At 40.4% G+C, this 20,302-nt stretch overlaps 1 protein-coding gene across 1 annotated transcript; it reads left to right on the forward strand.

The window, feature by feature from the left end:
* Positions 1-8,761: 8,761 nt before the first annotated feature.
* On the forward strand, positions 8,762-11,234 carry LOC120047425 (nanos homolog 1-like). The gene has a single exon (XM_038992945.1). It carries the CDS (start codon positions 8,871-8,873, stop codon positions 9,549-9,551), a length of 681 nt encoding a protein of 226 aa, XP_038848873.1. The 5' UTR covers positions 8,762-8,870; the 3' UTR covers positions 9,552-11,234.
* Positions 11,235-20,302: the final 9,068 nt, after the last annotated feature.

Here is a 20,302-nt window from a genome sequence, read left to right on the forward strand (position 1 = left end):
ATGCTAATTAGCTAAACATCCCAGTGATGCACATGTAGCAGCTCATCATATCCACCAGAAAACATTTAAAATCTATTTTTCTGTTTACATGTGTGTGCATATGCATTTGGTCATATAGAATTAATCCTAAACAAACCAACACATCGAACATCCATAGAATGCTTTTCAGCTAGAATAACGTTTGGTTAACATCAACAGATAGGATCTAAACATTGTAACAATATAAACTATCTAATACAAGGAGTCAAAGCTGAACAAGATTGATTTATCTATTTCATGACTGTTTCTGGCTATGCCACAATACAGCATTGTGTAGGCTTTGTGATGGAGGGATTAAACAGCCTACAACTGATAAAATGACTCTCTCCTCTTCTATGAAATTCAGCTGGCGTCAGGGTGACCCTGCGTCCTTGTCAGTGGAGGATGAGATGGCCCCACAAAGCCAATGTTATATAGCGTCTTCTCCAGGCGACCGCCTGCACTCACAGGTCAGCTGTGTTTCATTTTGATCTGGCAGAGATGAAAAGAACATCAGACAGGTAGGCATCTCTCGCTGTCTGCACTAAGCTAACAAAGGGACTGTTGTGCTCATACAGTATGTCGTGTTTATTGTGCACAGCTACATCTTTTGAGTAATCTGAGAACAGCAAAAACACTGTATTTTTTACATTGCTTTGAGGATCCTAATGAAACAGACAATACTCATATTTTCTCAGACAGTCTGATGAATATGGCTGCTGGCAAATTCTTTAGGGAAGTTATTTAGAAAGGTAGATGAGGAAGAAAATGCATAAATTAAACTGTTACTAAAGCGTTATTTGCAATTAATGCTTCCCTTTCCAGCTCATTGCCAGCCTACGTAATTTATCATTTATCATTCATTCTCCTGCTGATTGCCAAGCCCAGATTCAGTTTCCTAGCTATGTGAGAATAATAATGGTCTCCATTACAGGCAAATGAGTTTAAACTCCAAGTCACATGAGGGAATAAGACTGTAATCTACATATTTTAAATGTAAAAACTGAAGATGGGGAATGATGGCATCAAGAGGTAATTCAGTCACACTTACCAAACACTTACGCACAGTACCAAAGCAATGTTTGGGAACCGAAAACATCAATGTTATAGGGTTATAGTGGATTTTTAAGCACATCAATCCCATGGAACCCCTGTTATTCAACACCATTTTAGAAACGTGTCAATCATACTATTTGTATTAATACAACTATTATAAATAATTGTTTAGATTGCACTGGGTCTTTAAGTTTGTCCACCGTAAACAAACTAATATCTCCAGAGATTAGTTACATTAAGTTCTTCTATTCCAATACCAAACTTAACAAAACATGCAAATATGTCCTGTTTAAATTGCGGTCAAAATGAATTAACTGAGAATGAACCTGCTCAAGTGCATCAACATTCATCGCTCATAGTTTCTGGAATCGACATTGTAATGTTGCTCAGCAGACCATTAAGTCAAACGGGGGCTTTTGTCTTTGCTAGAATGCACTGAGTGACATTTGTTTGTTCTATACCTCTGGGCCTCCTTATATCTATGCAGACAGGGCCTCATTTATCGACTAGCTTGCCTTATTGGTCCCATTTATTCCATGCTGCATGGTGGAGTAAGAGTCATTGAATGAAACCATCAGTTATCTATGCAGGCCCGCATATAACAGAAAGGCATCGGGGGAGTTAATATGCAATTATGAGGAAACCCATTTCCCTGCTATTCAATAAAGGAACAAAAGACGACTGCATACTATTTTGTTAATGCAGTGGATGACAACAAAAACGCATAAACAGAAGCTTTGCTTTATGGAAATGCTTCCCATTAACCCTTTGCTATACCCTTGTGTCACTGAGGAACAAAGGAATATCAAACCAAAATTGTATTCAGAGGAAAGTCATGGTCAAGTAGAAGCAGTTCCAGAATTGGGGGGTTGGAAGGTAGACTGCTCTGAAGCATTATTTTGAATACATTTTGGCGGTTCAATATTTGATCAAACGCTCTAAGCTATCTGTCAAGTGAAATCCAAATTACATTTGCTGAATATGCCCTCATTTGCATAAGTAAAGACAGCAGTCTAATGGATATTAATGATAAGACACAAACAGGGTTATCTGCTGGTCAGAGTCTGTCACAAACCAAGAAAACATACTGTAGCTACAGGCCCAGGTGGCCAGGTGCACACAGTGAGGACATTTTCATAAGAAATGAATCAGCATTCATCATCATTACGATGATCAATATGACAAATAGATTTTTGTAGCTATTCCTGAAAACCCATTAGACATCATTACAGTGATCAATAAGTAGCTACATGCTGTATTATGCAACCCAGTCTCATGAGCTTAACGTATACTGTATGTGAATAACCAGCTACATAGAAAATGCTGTTCAGCGAGGCCTGACATTGGTGACCAGGTGTAGACACTATTTTTAGATCATGACTTCTATGAGGGGAAAGCTCCATCAGATACAGTGCCTTGCAAAAGTATTCATCCCCCTTGGCATTTTTCCTATTTTGCGCATTACAACCTGTAATTTAAATGGATTTTTATTTGGATTTCATGTAATGGACATACACAAAATATTCCAAATTGGTGAAGTGAAATGAAAAAAATAACTTGTTTCAAAACATTCAAAAAACAAAAAAACAGAAGAGTGGTGCGTGTTTATGTATTCACCCCCTTTGCTATGAAGCCCCTAAATAAGATATGGTGCAACCAATTACCTTCAGAAGTCACATAATTAGTTAAATAAAGTCCACCTGTGTGCAATCTAAGTGTCACATGATCTGTCACACGATCTCAGTATATATACACCAGTTCTGAATAGCCCCAGAGTCTGTAACACCAAGCAAGCGGCACCATGAAGACCAAGGATCTCTCCAAACAGGTCAAGGACAAAGTTGTGGAGAAGTACAGATCAGGGTTGGGTTATAAAAATATCAGAAACTTTGAACATCCCACGGAGCACCATTAAATCCATTATTAAAACATGGAAAGAATATGGCAACACAACAAACCTGCCAAGAGAGGGCTTCCCACCAAAACTCACAGACCAGGCAAGGAGGGCATTAATCAGAGAGGCAACAAAGAGACCAAAGATAACCCTGAAGGAGCTGCAAAGCTCCACAGCGGAGATTGGAGTATCTGTCCATAGGACCACTTTAAGCCGTACACTCCACAGAGCTGGGCTTTACGGAAGAGTGGCCAGAAAGAAGCTATTGCTTAAACTTCTTATGGCTGCAAGGGGCAGTATTGAGTAGCCAGTTAAATCGTGCCCATTTCAAACGGCCTCGTACTCAATTCTTGCTCGTACAATATGCATATTATTATTACTATTGGATAGAAAACACTCTCTAGTTTCTAAAACCGTTTGAATTATTTCTCTGAGTGAAACAGAACTCATTCTGCAGCACATTTCCTGACCAGGAAGTGGAATGTCAGAAATCGATGCTCTGTTCAACTTCCTGCCTATACATGGGCATGATACGTAAGAGTCTACGTACACTTCATACACCTTCCCCTGGTTGTCAAGAGGCGGTGAGAGAAGAAATTTCGTGTTTATCTTGGTCTGAGGTGGAATTAAAGCTCTTTGTATGACGTGACCGTCCATTTCCTGTTTCTGGAGCGCGCGAAAGGGGACATGGATTTGCCTTCTGTTTAGCTGTCGTTATGGACGACTAACATCTCCGGTTTAGATTTTATTTGATACATGTGACCATATCATCGTAAAGTATGTTTTTTCAATATAGTTTAATCAGATTATTGAAATTTTTTCGGGAGTTTTGCCGTGTTCCGTTCTCTGACTTTGTTGACGTTGGAGAGATCCGTGCCACTTGGCAAGTGCCCATGCTAAATCAAGAGGGAAATTTGCCGTTCCAGATCCAAACAACGACTGTTCTGGACAAAGGACACCTTGTCCAACATTCTGACGGAAGATCACCAAAAGTAAGAAACATTTTATGATGCTATTTCTAATATCTGTTGTGCATGTGAACTGGTCGTCGGCGCCCAAGTGTTTCTGGCTATTGTGGCTACGCTAATATAACGCTATATTGTGTTTTCGCTGTAAAACAATTGATAAATCGGAAATATTGTCTGGAATCACAAGATGCCTGTCTTTCAATTGCTGTACACTATGTATTTTCAGAAATGTTTTATGATGAGTATTTAGTTATTTGGCGTTGGTGTCTGTAATTTTTCTGTCTGCTTTCGGTGCAATTTCTGACTGTAGCTGCAATGTAAACTACGATTTATACCTGAAATATGCACATTTTTCTAACAAAACATATGCTATACAATAAATATGTTATCAGACTGTCATCTGATGAAGTTGTTTCTTGGTTAGTGGCTATTTATATCTCTATTTGGTCGAATTTGTGATAGCTACTGATGGAGTAAAAAACTGATGGAGTAAGAAAAGTGGTGTCTTTTGCTAACGTGGTTAGCTAATAGATTTACATATTGTGTCTTCCCTGTAAAACATTTTAAAAATCGGACATGTTGGCTTGATTCACAAGATGTGTACCTTTCATATGCTGTATTGGACTTGTTAATGTGTGAAAGTTAAATATTTAAAAAAATATATCTTTTGAATTTCGCGCCCTCCACTTTGAGCTGGCTGTTGTCATAAGTGTACCGACGTCGGGCTTGCACGCCAAACAGGTTAAAGAAAGAAATAAGCAAACACATTTGGTGTTCGCCAAAAGGCATGTGGGAGACTACCCAACCATATGCAAGAAGGTACTCTGGTCAGATGAGACTAAAATTGAGCTTTTTGGCCATCAAGGAAAACGCTATGTCTGGTGCAAACCCAACACCTCTCATCACTCTGAGAACACCATCCCCACAGTGAAGCATGGTGGTGGCAGCATCATGCTGTGGGGATGTTTTTCAGCGGCAGGGACTGGGAAACTGGTCAGAATTTAAGGAATGATGGATGGCGTTAAATACAGGGAAATTCTTGAGGGAAACCTGTTTCAATCTACAAAAGATTTGAGACTGGGACGGAGGTTCACCTTCCAGCAGGACAATGATCCTAAGCATACTGCTAAAGCAACACTTGAGTGGTTTAAGGGGAAACATTTAAATGTCTTGGAATGGCCTAGTCAAAGCCCAGACCTCAATCCAATTGAGAATCTGTGGTATGACTTAAAGATTGCTGTACACCAGCGGAACCCATCCAACTTGAATGAGCTGGAGCAGTTTTGCCTTGAAGAATGGGCAAAAATACTAGTGGCTAGATGTGTGTGCCAAGCTTATAGAGACATACCCCAAGAGACTTGCAGCTGTATTTGCTGCAAAATGTGGGTCTCCACCCCAAAAAAAAAAAAAAAAAAAAAAAAAAAAAAAAAAAATGTGGGTCTCCATAGTATTGACTTTGGGGGGGTGAATAGTTATGTACGCTCAACCTTTCAGTTTTTTTTGTCATATTTCTTGTTTGTTTCACAAGAAAAAATATTTTGCATCTTCAAAGTGGTAGGCATATTGTGTAAATCAAATAATACAACCCCCCCAAAAATCTATTTCAATTCCAGGTTGTAAGGCAACTAAATAGGAAAAATACCAAGGGGGTGAATACTTTCACAAGTCACTGTAAGGGAGACAATTCCCTTCCTCTGAGATAGAGTACACAGGAAAACTACACGATGAGCACCACACTTAAAGAAATGGCTATTTATTGAGGCTACTATCAAGATTATTTATGTCAGCCAGAAGAGATGCGTAAATATGCATTTCACATTTCATTCTCTACAGCGTGCCATGTGCTTTGCATCATATTAGCAATCATCCATACAGACGATCATCTAAGACTGCCAGATAAAACAGGCATATTTATTATCCTACACAGTACATCCATAAATATTTACTGTACATCTGCAGGCTTGGTTTTACCCCATTTTTCCATTTTAATTTGGGTTTTTAATGTGATATGCTTAATTCAAACAAATGGCCATCGGAAAAATTATACATTACTACAAGATGTACATTAAAATGTGGCGACTCAGCAGATGCTCTTACCAGAACAACTTACTTCAACAACAGATTTGGTATAGGATTATACATCATTTTCAAAATGCAATCTGGGAATCACAGGAAGATTGTTGCAAAAGGTCTTATAAATCATGCATTACCATATTTCCAAGTTCAGCAAGAGGCATATTGATTTACATTGCATAATTAATCTCCAGCATAATCAATGGGAGTTTTGAAATGTAAATCCACATCAGTCATCGGGGAAATGCTCACACTTGCACTACTGGGCAAAACAATACTTTTTTATTGCAAAGCAAATGTGTTACTTGGTCCCCAAATGCTTGTATGATGAACTCTTATTCAGTTTGAATACCTAATCAATTTACAGCCACAGCCCCCATACTAGTGCCATAGATCATTCAGTTGCTTCCTTGTCTAATAGGCCCATGCTACCTCAACACAGCCAGATAATTTGCTTAATGTATATGGATGAGCATTACTCCTTCTCAGTCACAACAACATGAAGTAATAATGAACATTTTCGTTCCACTGGAGATGCAGAAACCCAAGTGTCTAATATGCTGTAGGCTTCATATGCTGTAGAGTTGGCTCTATATTGCACTGGAAAAAGAGTTACACATATACATTATTTATGCTTAATGGGTACAAGTATAGGGGTTAGATCCTCCAAGATCAATACCTTCCTCTCTTATGTGACTGGGAAAACCTGCCTCTGAAAACATTTCTACTTAGTATTACTTCCTCTTTTATTACTTTGCAGCTCAGTCAACAGCAAGGTATGGAGTTCTAATGAATTCCCTTGAAATAGATGTAATCCTCGCGATTGGACGGGTTTCAACAACCTCCCCTCCACTTTTAATTAGAACTGCAGTCACTCATATGCTATCATTGTTTAAAGAGTCCTGCTCTCGAATTCCAGACTCAGGTAGTTAATCATGGCGAAGGCAGGCAGCAGTTACAGTAGATTACAGAATGGTACTCTGAGTTGCCTGATAGTGTAAAGATTCCTGCATTCCTGATGTTTACATGCACTTTAAAGTTAAGTTTGATGTGATAGTTATACAACTTTTCTATTGATAGAGCAACAACAAAACACTCTTTTTTAGGCTTACGTGATATGCACAATACGTTTAACCATTGCAGGGGCTTTGCTCATGTCATGGCCCCAGTCAATGAAAGTGGACACGTATTTTCATAAGTAGAATATGTTCTATCCATCATAGGTTTCTGGCAGTAAACAAAAAAACATCAAAACTCCTTGGGTGAATTCTTGGGGTTATGGGGTTATTCTATTGCACGGAAGCTTGATGATGTCATCCTAATTAGGATCCACTGGGCTCACACATTCTCCCAGTGGCAGAGGAGTGAAATGACACCTTTATTTTATTGTAAACATGGGAATGAGGATTCCACAAAAGAATACCATCCTGATCATAGACCTGTGAGAGCACTAGCCTGCATCCAATACCCTCTGCCTATATACTCCATTATAACCTGTCTTCCATGACATTTTCACACTGTTCCCCTCATGCACTTTCCAATTTACACCTGTACCAGTGTTCATTATTTTTCTACCCATAAAATGCAGTCATAAGGAAGCATGAGATTCTATTCTGAGACAGTTATGTCTTGCGGAGCCATCACTTTCCCTATATGCCCCTCTCTATATGCTCCTGTCTCCCCATCCTATGCTCTTTGTTCCTTGAATGGATTCACATATACAGACCAGGGCTATGCTACTGTATAAATGTGAGTATATTTTATCTGCGCTCATTAGTGCTCTGTACTCAGGGCGGGGGTTGGAGAGAGTGGCTTGAAGGGCAACACAGTTTGCCTTCATTCAGCCCTCAGCATGTAGAACAATGTGGCTTGACGGAGGAGGTTTTTCTCACAATGCCAAAGCAACAGAAGGAACACTCTAAAAGGGGAATACCAAAGTAAATCTACTGACAAACTATGACAAGCCCTGTAATTCTGCAGTATAACCTACGATACCACCACTACCCCTCCAAAATACATTGTAGGCCTACTACAATGGGATAATCATATTAGTGACAAATATGTAGTATTGAATTGTAATAGATGCCGTGGGGAACAATTTGGTTAATGGGGAGTTTCAGTAAGGAGGTAATCCTACATATGACAGAAAAGGATATGGCATTAGGCTACTATTGTTACCATAGTATCCAAATACTCAGCGATATGACGAGTCAGATGGGAAGTGTTGTATCACTGTGGTGGAGGGTGCTCTAGGAACAAAGAGATTTTATGCATGCATGGTCTTGAAAGGGTTAAGGTGTGCACCAGAAATGCGCACAAACATGTGTATGTAAGCTATTTTAGTAGGCTTTGACGTCGCACCCACAGTTAACTCCCTATCCTCAATGTAGGCTATACAAAGAAACAATTATGTATTTACTGCGTAGCTCGATGCTGCCCTACTGTATCAAGGCATAAAGCTACGGGTGTAGCTCTAAACACATATGACTGGTGCGTAATGAAACCGTTAAAAAAGTGTGAATATATTTCTGTGTAGGCTATGTGACTATGATATGTGGTTGTTTTCCAACTTGTAAACGACTGCCAGTTCGGACCATATCGGATCGGTTTCCCGCTTTCCAAACCTACCCTTGCAGAGAAAGAGTGCGCTGCAACCTGATCATAAACTTGGTTAAAGAAGAGAGCCCCGCCCTCTTTTCAGCTTTCCTGTCTCCTTATAACCAGCAAGCCTGTTGTACAAGCGTTTATACACTAGAAGAACACTGGAGCAGTCCAGTTCACCAACCATCCTGGAAACGAACTCTGGCTGTAAACCTGGAGGATTACATTGGTGCTTTTGCATAGAAAGGAGAAAAAGAATCATGGATTTTCTCAATCATAACTATTTGAGTGCGCGCAACCCATATGACTATACCTTTAATTTTTGGAACGACTATCTGGGTCTGTCGACGTTGGTCACCAAGAATAACAAGCACATGATGCCCCAAAGCCCAAACTCCATCACCGAGTCCCTGAAAGCAACCCTGGGTTTGGATGACTCTCCAGAATGTGCGTGCGTAATCTCGGGCAGTAGTGGAGGCGGACACCTGGACTGCTGTTGTCCATCCGCGAGCCCCCCGCCTACCTCCATCCTGGACTTGAAGGAGCGCTTTTCAATTCTGAGTCCATTCCAAAACCAAATCGGTGGCATCCCACTACAAGACCGGGACTTGGGCTTCGGGGGAAGCTTCGCAGGATTTGACCTGTTCGGAGTGGAGAGGAAGATGCGCAAACCAACGTCAAGGAATAAACAGGAGCCCAAAATCTGCGTCTTTTGCAGGAATAACGGTGCGCCGGAGGAGGTGTATGGCTCCCACGTTCTGAAGACACCAGACGGGAGGGTGGTGTGCCCCATTCTTCGGGCTTATACCTGCCCTCTTTGCAGTGCCAATGGTGACAATGCGCACACAATTAAGTACTGTCCACTCTCCAAAGATCAACCAACCCAGCGACCATTAAAGGGAGGGAGGGCAGTGGGTGGTAAGCGAATGAAAATATTCTAGAGATAGATTTTTACACAAGTAAAGAAACTAAATTGAATTGCACTGAACAATTTTCAGACTGTTTCCATTGCGGCTATAGCATATCCCAGTCCTAATGGCTAGGCTACATGACTTCATAAACAAATAAAACAATATATTGATTTTATGCTTTTTCCAAAATCTCTTATATTTTTATAGTTGCTTTATTCACATAGATGTTTTTATTCGTTATACATTGAATTTATTTTCTTCTTATAGTGTATAGCTCTTTGAGTGTTCATTTAAATTCACCTATATTCATAATCACAATGTGTGAATAAATGCTGAGTGTTTCGTGGGGGAAAATTGATTTATGAGGGCGTGAGAAGGTTGTGTTTGTCATGTTACCAGTACTTTTTTACGGTAAGCTTAGCTATTTCTTTTCTCTTTAAAAACCAAAGTTATGTTTGTCATTAAACAAGTGTAAGAATGTTCATGAATAAAACTATTTCCATTCAAGATGTCTGTTAAACAAGGTATGGCACTTTGAGGCCCATTCCTCTCTCTGCCACTCCACAACACAGTTTCAAACTTGCTCTGAAGTTGACATGTAATATCTGTAGCATAAAAAAACAAGACAATGACATCTCTGTTATGGCCTGGTAACTTCATACTCAATAATAGCCAAGCCAAATGACTTTCATCTCCCATGTCACACATCACCCAGACTTATGAATAATCATTACCCAAATAAGAGATACCCTTGATGTTTACATTCCCAAGAGAGGGTAACACACTGGATATAATTGCTTGTAGGCATTTCTTTTCAATGCAGTTTTTCTTTTATCAACAATTACCCCAAAAAGTCCTCAACAGAGGACTGAACTGGGGAGGCAAGGAGTGCTCTGCAATAGAAGAGTCAGGAGAACAATTCACCTTGAGAAATAGTGGGATAGCGCAAATGAATGTTATTAAACAAGCCTTTCTAAAAAAAACAATGTATTAGCCCCCTTTTGCATTATTTCCCTGAATAAATCCAAAAAGATGCAAAATTATTGTGAATGTAAGATGGAAAGATGGAAAGTTGTCACTTGTGAGACTGCACATTTCTGACAGTTATGTTAACCAAAGGATTATACAATTTTAATGAACTGAAATGAGGAAGAGAGATTTGCTGTATTGTATATAAAGTTGACTTACGTTTATTCAGTATTTTAGCATTTCAAGTGACTTCAGAGGGTACTACCTCAACAGGATTTTGTACTTACATGTAAAATGTCAACTGCAGTTTATTAATATAGTGCTGCCATTTATAATAAGGGTTTGAATAGTATTTTTGATCTTTGTATAACATAATTGTATTTTTCTTTTGCTGCATTCAAACATGACAAAAGTGTATTTCCAATAAGCTCTACTCATTCTTCACCAAAACGTGATTGTCTGTATATAGTGTTATCCCTACTTTAACAGTTACATTCTTGGGGTTGTTTGCAAGAGAATGGAATATATTGAAAACAGTTGACAATTTGCCACTTGTAACAGAGGTTTTTGATTAAATGAAACGAGAAAAATAAACACTGTTGATCTTTGTTATTAATATTTTACCACATTTCCCTGTATGCTGCCTGTGCAGAATAATACTATATGAATGAATTAGTCCCTGTATGCTGCCTGTGCAGAATAATACTATATGAATTAATTACATGAATAAATAGCTTATCAAATATTATAACTGATGCCTTGATGTTATTGATCGACTTGATAGACACAGACCTCGTTCACCAGTTTACATGAACAGTATCTCATTGCCATTGTCAGATATTACATGTAGGCTAGACCATACCATTAAAGATTGCACATATCGTTCTTGGCTCTCTGTCATTGGCTCCGCCTACAGAACATTAAAGTCCATACTTCAACAGATGGAGGGAGTGGTCTTCCTCTGCTCTAGAAGTCAAAGTCTCTCTGCATGAGAGCCACCTCAGCTGGAGGAACAAAGCCCCATGGTTGTTCCAAGCACTTGCCCATTGTTTATGAAGGCTGCCCACCCTGGAATGTCTCGGCCTGTGTGCCTCCCCACTCAACACAGATCATGTTTGCACTGAAGTCTATTGAATAATGTCCCCCTCTCCTAGCCTCTCTGTCTGCTATCTCTGGAATGGCAGCAGCCAGCAGCCCATAACTTCTGGACCTCTTTTGAGAAAGGGGGATTCAGACAGACAGTATACACTAAGCACTCGGGTGCTGTGTTGAGGCCTTGGGCACAGCCATCCACACCTCTCAGCCCTCTCCTCTTCCTTTCTCCCTCCCTCTCATTCTCCAGCTGGGGCCCTGCATTAAAAATGGATGGAGACTAAGTGCAACAGGGATTTATCTCTCGGAGAACAGTGGTGGGGAAAAGCCTGGAGGGGATCATTTCAGACAAACATGGCTGCCATACCAGGCCCTATTCCCATGCTGCCCCACCCCATTAGCTGTGCTGCCAACAGGATTTGATTAATCTAGTTAGTTCCTCCATTTATGGGGTGAATTTCTAACATGATTTTACGATGGGAAATGGCTGTCTGTCAATATCATACTGTAAGCCTATATTATACAGATAATAGTTTTTGTACATGGTATGAGGAGGAATAACAGTACATGGACTGGGTTCATATTATGGCTGTATGTGTTATGTAATGATGCCAAACAGTAAACAAATAATACTTATTAGTGCCATCATTTGGCACTTATACTACAGGCCTACTGTAAAGACTTCTCAGTCAGTAGTGGCCATCCACTAGTTTTATGAGGTGACTAACATGACTGAAAAGTGAATAATGAATCTTTTGGTTGTGTATACTGGGTTGTTACTGTAGAGAAGACCTCTAATTATGTAACAGTATGCTCATATATCACATTTCCTCACAAATCTCCCATTGACATCAATGCGTCATTTACAGAAGATTTGATAGAGGTACTCAGGTTGGGATTCAATCCGATCGTGCTTGTAGACAAAGCGTCTTTTAAAGGCAATGTTACCGCGTTGGCAGAGATTGCATTCAATGTCAACGCTGATGTCGGCTCAATTGTAATTTACTTTTAAATGTCAAGTAGGGATTCAGATTTAATCCCGGTCTTAGCTGAAGTTAGGACTTGGGCCTAACATAATAGCCTACTGCAGACTGCATCATAAGTAGAAATGTAAATTAAAGAACTTCACCAATAAATCTGCATTCACATATCTCATGGATAGATGACTATGTCCAAATAAATTCACTTCTATTTCTATATCATCTATGATTAATACTACCTACCTCACAATGCCAACCGTAACTCAGCTGGGGATTTCTATACCAGACGCTCCCACCTGGAACATGAACCTGCAACTCTCTGGACACTACTTGTGTAGCCCTGACCTCTATCATACAATGCTGAATAAACATGGGTCACTATTTCTATTACAGAGTGCTGGGGCGAATCGACTCAGCTGTTGCTGTTAGCTTGGACTAAAAGGACACACTCACACTGTTCATTGGCCCCATGGGCCTTCATATCCCCCTCTGTCATTTTCTACGTGATAACATTATTGAAGATGGATAATTGCTTACAGGGCAAGGTGTCACACTTATTGGCGTCCTCCCCGCCCCCCTTTCTCAGAATCATTGTTCCTAAGGATGCTGCCTCTCGTCACCTGGGGACCTTGTGTAGAGCATATTAGACAGGACTAGAGCATGAAAACCATTCCAGCGAGGACGGTTAAGTGCATCCAACATATTGCTTTTCCCAGCTTCCCGTGGATCTGACATGCATGAATCATTGAAGAAACACGAGTCCCCACATGGAGGGGTTTTAGTGGGAAGTCTTCCGGTAAGTTGCCATTTGATGGTGTAAGATTTGAGCATGTTCATGTTAGACATCATTCATAAATATAGGACTTTTATAAGACACATTCATGTGGTCATTGTTGAGATTGTTAAGATTGAAGTGCATTGTGGTCGTTACTTTCTATTAACTAAACGATTTGTTTTATTATTATTGGCACTTTAGTGCTATTTACTATGTAATTATATGTACTGAATACAATTCACAAAGCACACCCATGCTTACATTTTCAAGCCCCTTCTTGCACCCTTCATACCTGGGTGTGCCTCTAACCTGTAGTGCCATTCCTATTTTTCATACCAATTCTGCAAATTTGGGGAGGAGCACAACACCAACTTGACAACATGCACTTGCAAGGCAAGCACACGATCCCTGTGCCAATAGAATGAACACACTTGGCAGGATGTAGAACGCAGGGTTGCTAATATCCTTTGGCCTATGTTACAGAGTAGTACTCTTGGTGGATTAATTCAATGCATACACTGTAAGCCAAAATTGCATCCGACTAGAACAGCAACTTTCATTACAATTGGCCTGAGATTGTTGTTGTCTTACTGTGATAGCCAATGTTCTGGTGTTAAGTTCTTTTCTCATTCTATTTTGCAGAGGAGTGGATAGCTGGGGGGGGGGGGGGGGGGGGGGGGTGGGGGTAGTCACTGTTACAGATTGAGATTGAATCTGTAAAAGTACAGGAACAGAAAATAAATCACTTATGCTACCATGGAAGTGCTACTGTCATGATGTGTAAAGCTAAGGGAGATTCCTATGGGAGCTAGTATATCCAGGCAGAGAAGCATCTGTTAACCACATGAAGGGACCACATAGGACAACCGTGTATTACAGAATTGTCTTTCTGTAGGCTTTGTTGTTGTTATTGTGCATAACCAAAACATAGACACAAAGAGTTATACAGTATAAGCCTGTAGCAGGGGAAAAACTCCTAATATGATTCCCATTTATACTGTCATTGATTTAAGAACTGACATATTGCCATTTGCAGTCAGTTCTCAAGGATCCATAGGCAACTAGGTGTTGCTGCAAAAATATGATTTTACTCCCAAAATCCCTAACCTTATACAATAAAAGTTTAAATACATTCAGATTCAGGAGGTTCCTAGTTAGTCTCTGTTTGTGTTTTGGCAGTCGGAAAATTCCAGAGCTTCATTGAGCTCCCATGTGGTTGTGGTTTGGGTGAGATGCACAGTAATGCGCTTGTGACGCAAGTGGGAGGAAATTGCAGAAGCTTCCTGCACAACTGCTTTTATACCACTCCCAGGTGGATAGCAGGCCTGGCTGTAACGTTACAGTCCACACCAGGGGTTTCATTAAGATGTGAGGCCGCATGGCCAAGACTGAAATGTGTCTCAATAGTGCCCCCTACAGGCTGATAGTTGAAGAACACATACGCATGCAGTGAGAGACAGTAGACAACCAAATCATGAAAAAAACAAAAAGATAATTACTTGACACATTGGAAAGAATTTACAAAAAAAACTGCGCAAACTAGAATGCTATTTGGCCCTAAACAGAGAGTACACAGTGTCAGAATACCTGACCACTGTGACTGAGCCAAAATTAAGGAAAGCTTTGACTATGTACAGACTCAGTGAGCATAGCCTTGCTATTGAGAAAGGCCGCCAAAGGTAGACCTGGCTCTCAAGAGAAGACAGACTATGTGCACACTGCCCACAAATGAGGTGGAAACTGAGCTGCACTTCCTAACATCCTGCCAAATGTATGGCCATATTAGAGACACATATTTCCCTCACTTTACACAAACTCACAAGAAAAGGACAACCAGTGAAGAACAAACACCATTGTAAATACAACCTATATTTATTTTATAAGTGAAATAAACGTTAAGTTTATGCACATCATTACAACACTGTATATGGATATAGTATGACATTTGAAATTTCATTTTTCTTTTGGAACTTTTGTAAGTGTAATGTTTACTGTACATTTTTGTATTGTTTATTTCACTTTTGTGTATTTTCTATTTCACTTGCTTTGACAATGTAAACATGTTTCCCATGCCAATAAAGCCCCTTAAAATGAATTGAGAGAGATAGAGAGAGAGAGAGATGAAACATCAATAAACTCCCATATCTGTTCGGTGAAATACTGCAGTGTGCAGTCACAGTACGAGATTTGTGGCCCGTTGCCATGAGAATAGGGTAACCAGTGGAGCAAAAACCAAATTGAAAATACAACCTATATTTATCTGTTTATTTATTTTCCCTTTCATACTTCAACGACTTGCACATTGTTACAACACCGTACATAGACAATTATATGACATTTGAAATGTCTAAATTATTTTAAAAGTTAGTGTAACGTAGTGTTTACTGATTGTTTATTTCCCTTATTTACTTCCCTTTTGTTTAGTGTCTATTCCATTTGCTTTGGCAATGTAAACATATGTTTCCCATGCCAATGAAGCCCATTGAGTGAAAGTACGGTTTCATTCAGTAAACAGCTGTAATTGCAATGGTGTGCCTTGCTGTTTGGGGGTTTCACGGTGGGTGACGATATAGTAAGATTGCTAGTACTTTAGCACCACCTGGTGCTGTTTGATAAGCATCATCATTAGATTACAGGAAACGAGGAGTAAACCTACTGTAGTGTAATTGAGTTCCACAAGGTGTCAGCCTTATACAAGCCTGGAAAAAATGCCTTTGGATCACAATGAATAATAAAGCTACACTGCAGTCTGTGTTTCAGCCCATTGGAAGCCTCGACTTGATTTGAAACAGAAGCTGCATCATTGGGAAATGTAATTTACGGTCATGTATACGTGGACCATGGATGCAAGGCTTGAAAGTCCATGAAATCAACAAGTTCAGATATATATTGTTGGTTTACAATTCCCTCAAATTACAAATAAAACAAACAATGCATTGATGCATTCTTACATTTTGGTTTATGAAAGGTGAGACCATTGCACTTAGCTCATAGAGATCGTGGCTTTAAGTGGCGCTATGGTTTTACACACATTTGGCATGTGCATAAAGTGTGGTAAACATTAGCAACAGACAGTACATAGCTAGTATGTTTGTATTACAAATGAAATGGCACACTTTACATAGACACATAGATGTAAGTACCTTTTCAAACACTAGATGGTGGTATATTGCATAGTAGGCACTGCAAACCAACACAGCCCACTTCACTTGAAAAGAGGACCTCCACAATTACCTTGCTGTGAAGTAAACTGCCCTGAGTAAGAATAGTTTCTTCAATACCACTAATCAGAAGCCTGTAGCTAGCTGTACAATCAACTAGCTGATGCAGTACAGGTGTGCTCCATTAGCTACACATAGCTATTCAAATAAAATGGTGTAGTCATACAGTGCAATGTTGTTTATGTGTGTGCAGTTTTCACAAGGGGATGATATGTAGTTACATTACACCTGTAAATTAGGTTCCTGTGAATGAGGTGATTTTGACAAAATTGTGATTACGCAATCACAGCAGGACATGGGCTCTCAATGGCCAATGAAAGCATTATCAGTTTGTAAGTGTAGCAAGGAAAACAGAGATAGTGGATTTCAGCCAGAACTCCTACACACACTATTACACAATACTGATGTTGAAAGGTGCTATATAAACAAACTGAGATACACGCTGGACGGAGACTACAGTGATTAGAAGACAGGCTTAAAGAAACACTTCACAATTAGTGGTTGGTTAAATATCCTTTCCATAAAAAGTCCCTGAAAAAAATTAATGCAATCAAACATTTGTGCACCAAAAAGTCTGTTTAAATTCTAAATGTCATTTATGTATTGTGAACTCTCTCCTAGGTCTATAGTTGATATCATTTCGTTGATAATTTTTGACATATTTTGCAGTATATTTGATATTTTTCTCACAACAGGAGAACCCTCAGCAAACCCCTAAAAACACTACGATGGCACATACGTTTTTTAAGGCCAAACCATCTGCTACACTCACCATTAATCCTCACTTAACACACCAAGCATAACTCAGGGAGCTAAAGTATCCCAATCATTTCCAAAGGAATTTAACCATTCACAGCTTCTCAAAGAAGCCCCAAATAATAGCAGGCGTCAGTAGGTTTTTATGGCTTCCCCCTTGAATGTTAAGGCAATATGGTCGCAGGCTGGCCGGGGTGGGGATTGACTTGTTTCCAAACGCTTAATTCAATTTGTCATCTTCATTCAGGGGGCTCAAGTGGTCTAATTTGTGTTAATGAGGGGTAATAAAGTCATAGCCCCCTATATTACTGCCAGGGGGAGGGGTGGGGCCATGAAGGAGATGTATACATGGGAGGGTTGGAGGGAGGGCGGGAGGGAGGGAGGCAAGGGAGGGATGGGAGAGAGGGCTTGAGGGAGGGAAAGGAAGTGTATTGACTCTTTGGGGTTTCAGGCCTGCTTGTCTCTGTCATTCACTCGCCGTCCCTCCATCACGGTGGCTGTCAGCACACCGCCCCCTCCCCTCCCTGGCCCGGCCTCCATTGTCCCCCTCATTAGATTGCCTTTGTTGGTCTAATACTTCTGCCATCTGGTCAGCTGTCAGGGCCCCAGCAGGGCCGGAGCTGGGCCATGTGGCCCTCCTCTCTTTAAAGCCTCCTAGCCTCCTCTCCTCCACCTAGCTACATAGGTACCTCTGGCCTCCTCTCCTCCACCTGGCTACATAGGTACCTGGCTGCAATAGGTACCTCTGGCCTCCTCTCCTCCACCTGGCTACATAGGTACCTCTGGCCTCCTCTCCTCCACCTGGCTGTAATAGGTACCTCTGGCCTCCTCTCCTCCACCTGACTGTAATAGGTACCTCTGGCCTCCTCTCCTCCACCTGGCTGTAATAGGTACCTCTGGCCTCCTCTCCTCCACCTGGCTGTAATAGGTACCTCTGGCCCGGCTTCCCCTCTGGCTGCCAGAATAAGCCCCCTTTCACACTTGAAGGAATTAGGAAAATATTGATGTACCCTCAGTGTGAGTGCACCAAGGGGCACGTCTCGGGGACTGTCTTTCTCCCTGACCATGTTGTGCGGAGAAGGCAACAGTCCCTGTTTGCAAACAGCCAGTCCCCTTTTTACTTGTCTTGGTTGGTCGTAAGCTAGCAGATTTGCATATTAACTAAACTTCACATTGCCATTGGTTTATTCTCAGTGGGGTTTGTTCAGTGGATTGTCAGGGCCTTGAAGAAATATGATTTATAGGTTTATATTTTGATTGATTTATATTTTGATTTATTTATATTTTGGTTTTGAGAAAGAGGAGAGAAGACACGAGGAGTATGCGATTGAGATTCTCCCATTGTGATGGGCGTATTCTCTCCATAGTGAGAGACCTCCTGATTCAATAGATGGCAGTGTGGTCTTGGTCAATGGTCATGATGAATGGACTACCACAGGAATATATACTTTACTCTCCATGGTATGATCCACTTATACTGTAAGTTGATCATCAGAGACTGGGCCCTTTCTATTGAACATTTGATATAGTCATTATGAAATTGACATCTCAAGTGAACAGAGAGGTTAAAAAGTTGCTGAGACGTCTTGCACAGGATGACAACAAAGTCGACGCTAGCATCCTCCGTGTTTCTCCTACTGTGTTGTTTTTCAGGGGGAGGAATGTGTGAGCGCTCAACAACATTCCCACTGTTTGTTCCTTTATGTTCCCTTCTTCTTCACCATTTCAAACAAAGACATGTAATGGATGACCATAACCCCTAGGTGACCCTGACCTATAGGTTGAGAAATTTTCCACATACCATAATGCCACTCTTTCATCCATCCCTCCACAACATCGTCCATCTGTCACCTGACAGGGCGAGACTCAACTCTGGCCAACTTGGTCGCCATGTTACAGGGTGCCACTACAAATATCATTGTAAGTGTTTTGAAATGTGGACACAGGGGTCTAGAGGGGATACAGGAAGGAGATTCAGGGTGGGAGAGAGATACAGGACTAGCTCTCTGTTACTGTCGGCACAACCCAAGGCTATGGTGGCATTTGCCTAAGAGGAGACATGAACGTAGAACACATTTCACCTATCTTGTGTTATAATCCCTGTGTCATCTCTGTAAACAACCTGAAAGTGGTCTGGACAAATTCAGATTGAAGTCTGTATTACCCTGGAGTGGTCTGGACAAGTTCAGATTGAAGTCTGTATTACCCTGGAGTGGTCTGGATAAGTTCAGATTGAAGTCTGTATTATCCTGGAGTATGTGGGTTCATAACACCCTGGTTAGAGAGTAAAGAGACTGTTGGCTATCATCTCAGAGTCTCTGCCACACTGTCAGCATGACTATCAATTGTCCCCTTTAGTGGCCTTCTTATCTGATCATCCAGAAATGCCACAAATTAAGCCAAAATGTCTTCACACTTAGAAATAGAGAACCATAACTACAGTATTTCTGTAAAAAATAAGCTACATTCAATATACCACATGCTTAGAATGTATTGCATGCTTGATGTCTCATTCCAGCCATTTGTACATCAATGAGTGTTAAAAAAAAATCCTAAATATGGAGAGAACACAGTCCAACAACAAACAGCTTTGGAGTGTATTATTTTAGCTGTGAGAATTATAAACTCTGAATAACTTAGAGGCTCATATTTAAGGCCTCAATGCTTGAAAGTCAAACTTCATTAAAACATCTGACTTATCTTGTGCTTACGTGCATGAAACACACGCGAGTGCACTCTTCTGTAATTAACTGGGAGGTGGTTAAAAAGGAGAAAATGTCTCCCATAGCAAAAATGTGTCATGAATGGATTATGTTATGATAATTATGAGATCTTGTCAGGTTTTTCTCACATTGAAATTAAAGAAATACTCCACTCCCAAGTGTTAAAAACAGTACAAGGTGAAAATCGTAATAAAAAAGGAATTGCTTGGAGTATGACCATCTTGGCTTCACTATAAAGCGTCTTCTCCTAGGTGCAGGAGAATTT

The sequence above is a fragment of the Salvelinus namaycush genome, chromosome 5 (assembly GCF_016432855.1).
Source record: "Salvelinus namaycush isolate Seneca chromosome 5, SaNama_1.0, whole genome shotgun sequence".
NCBI lineage: Eukaryota > Metazoa > Chordata > Actinopteri > Salmoniformes > Salmonidae > Salvelinus > Salvelinus namaycush.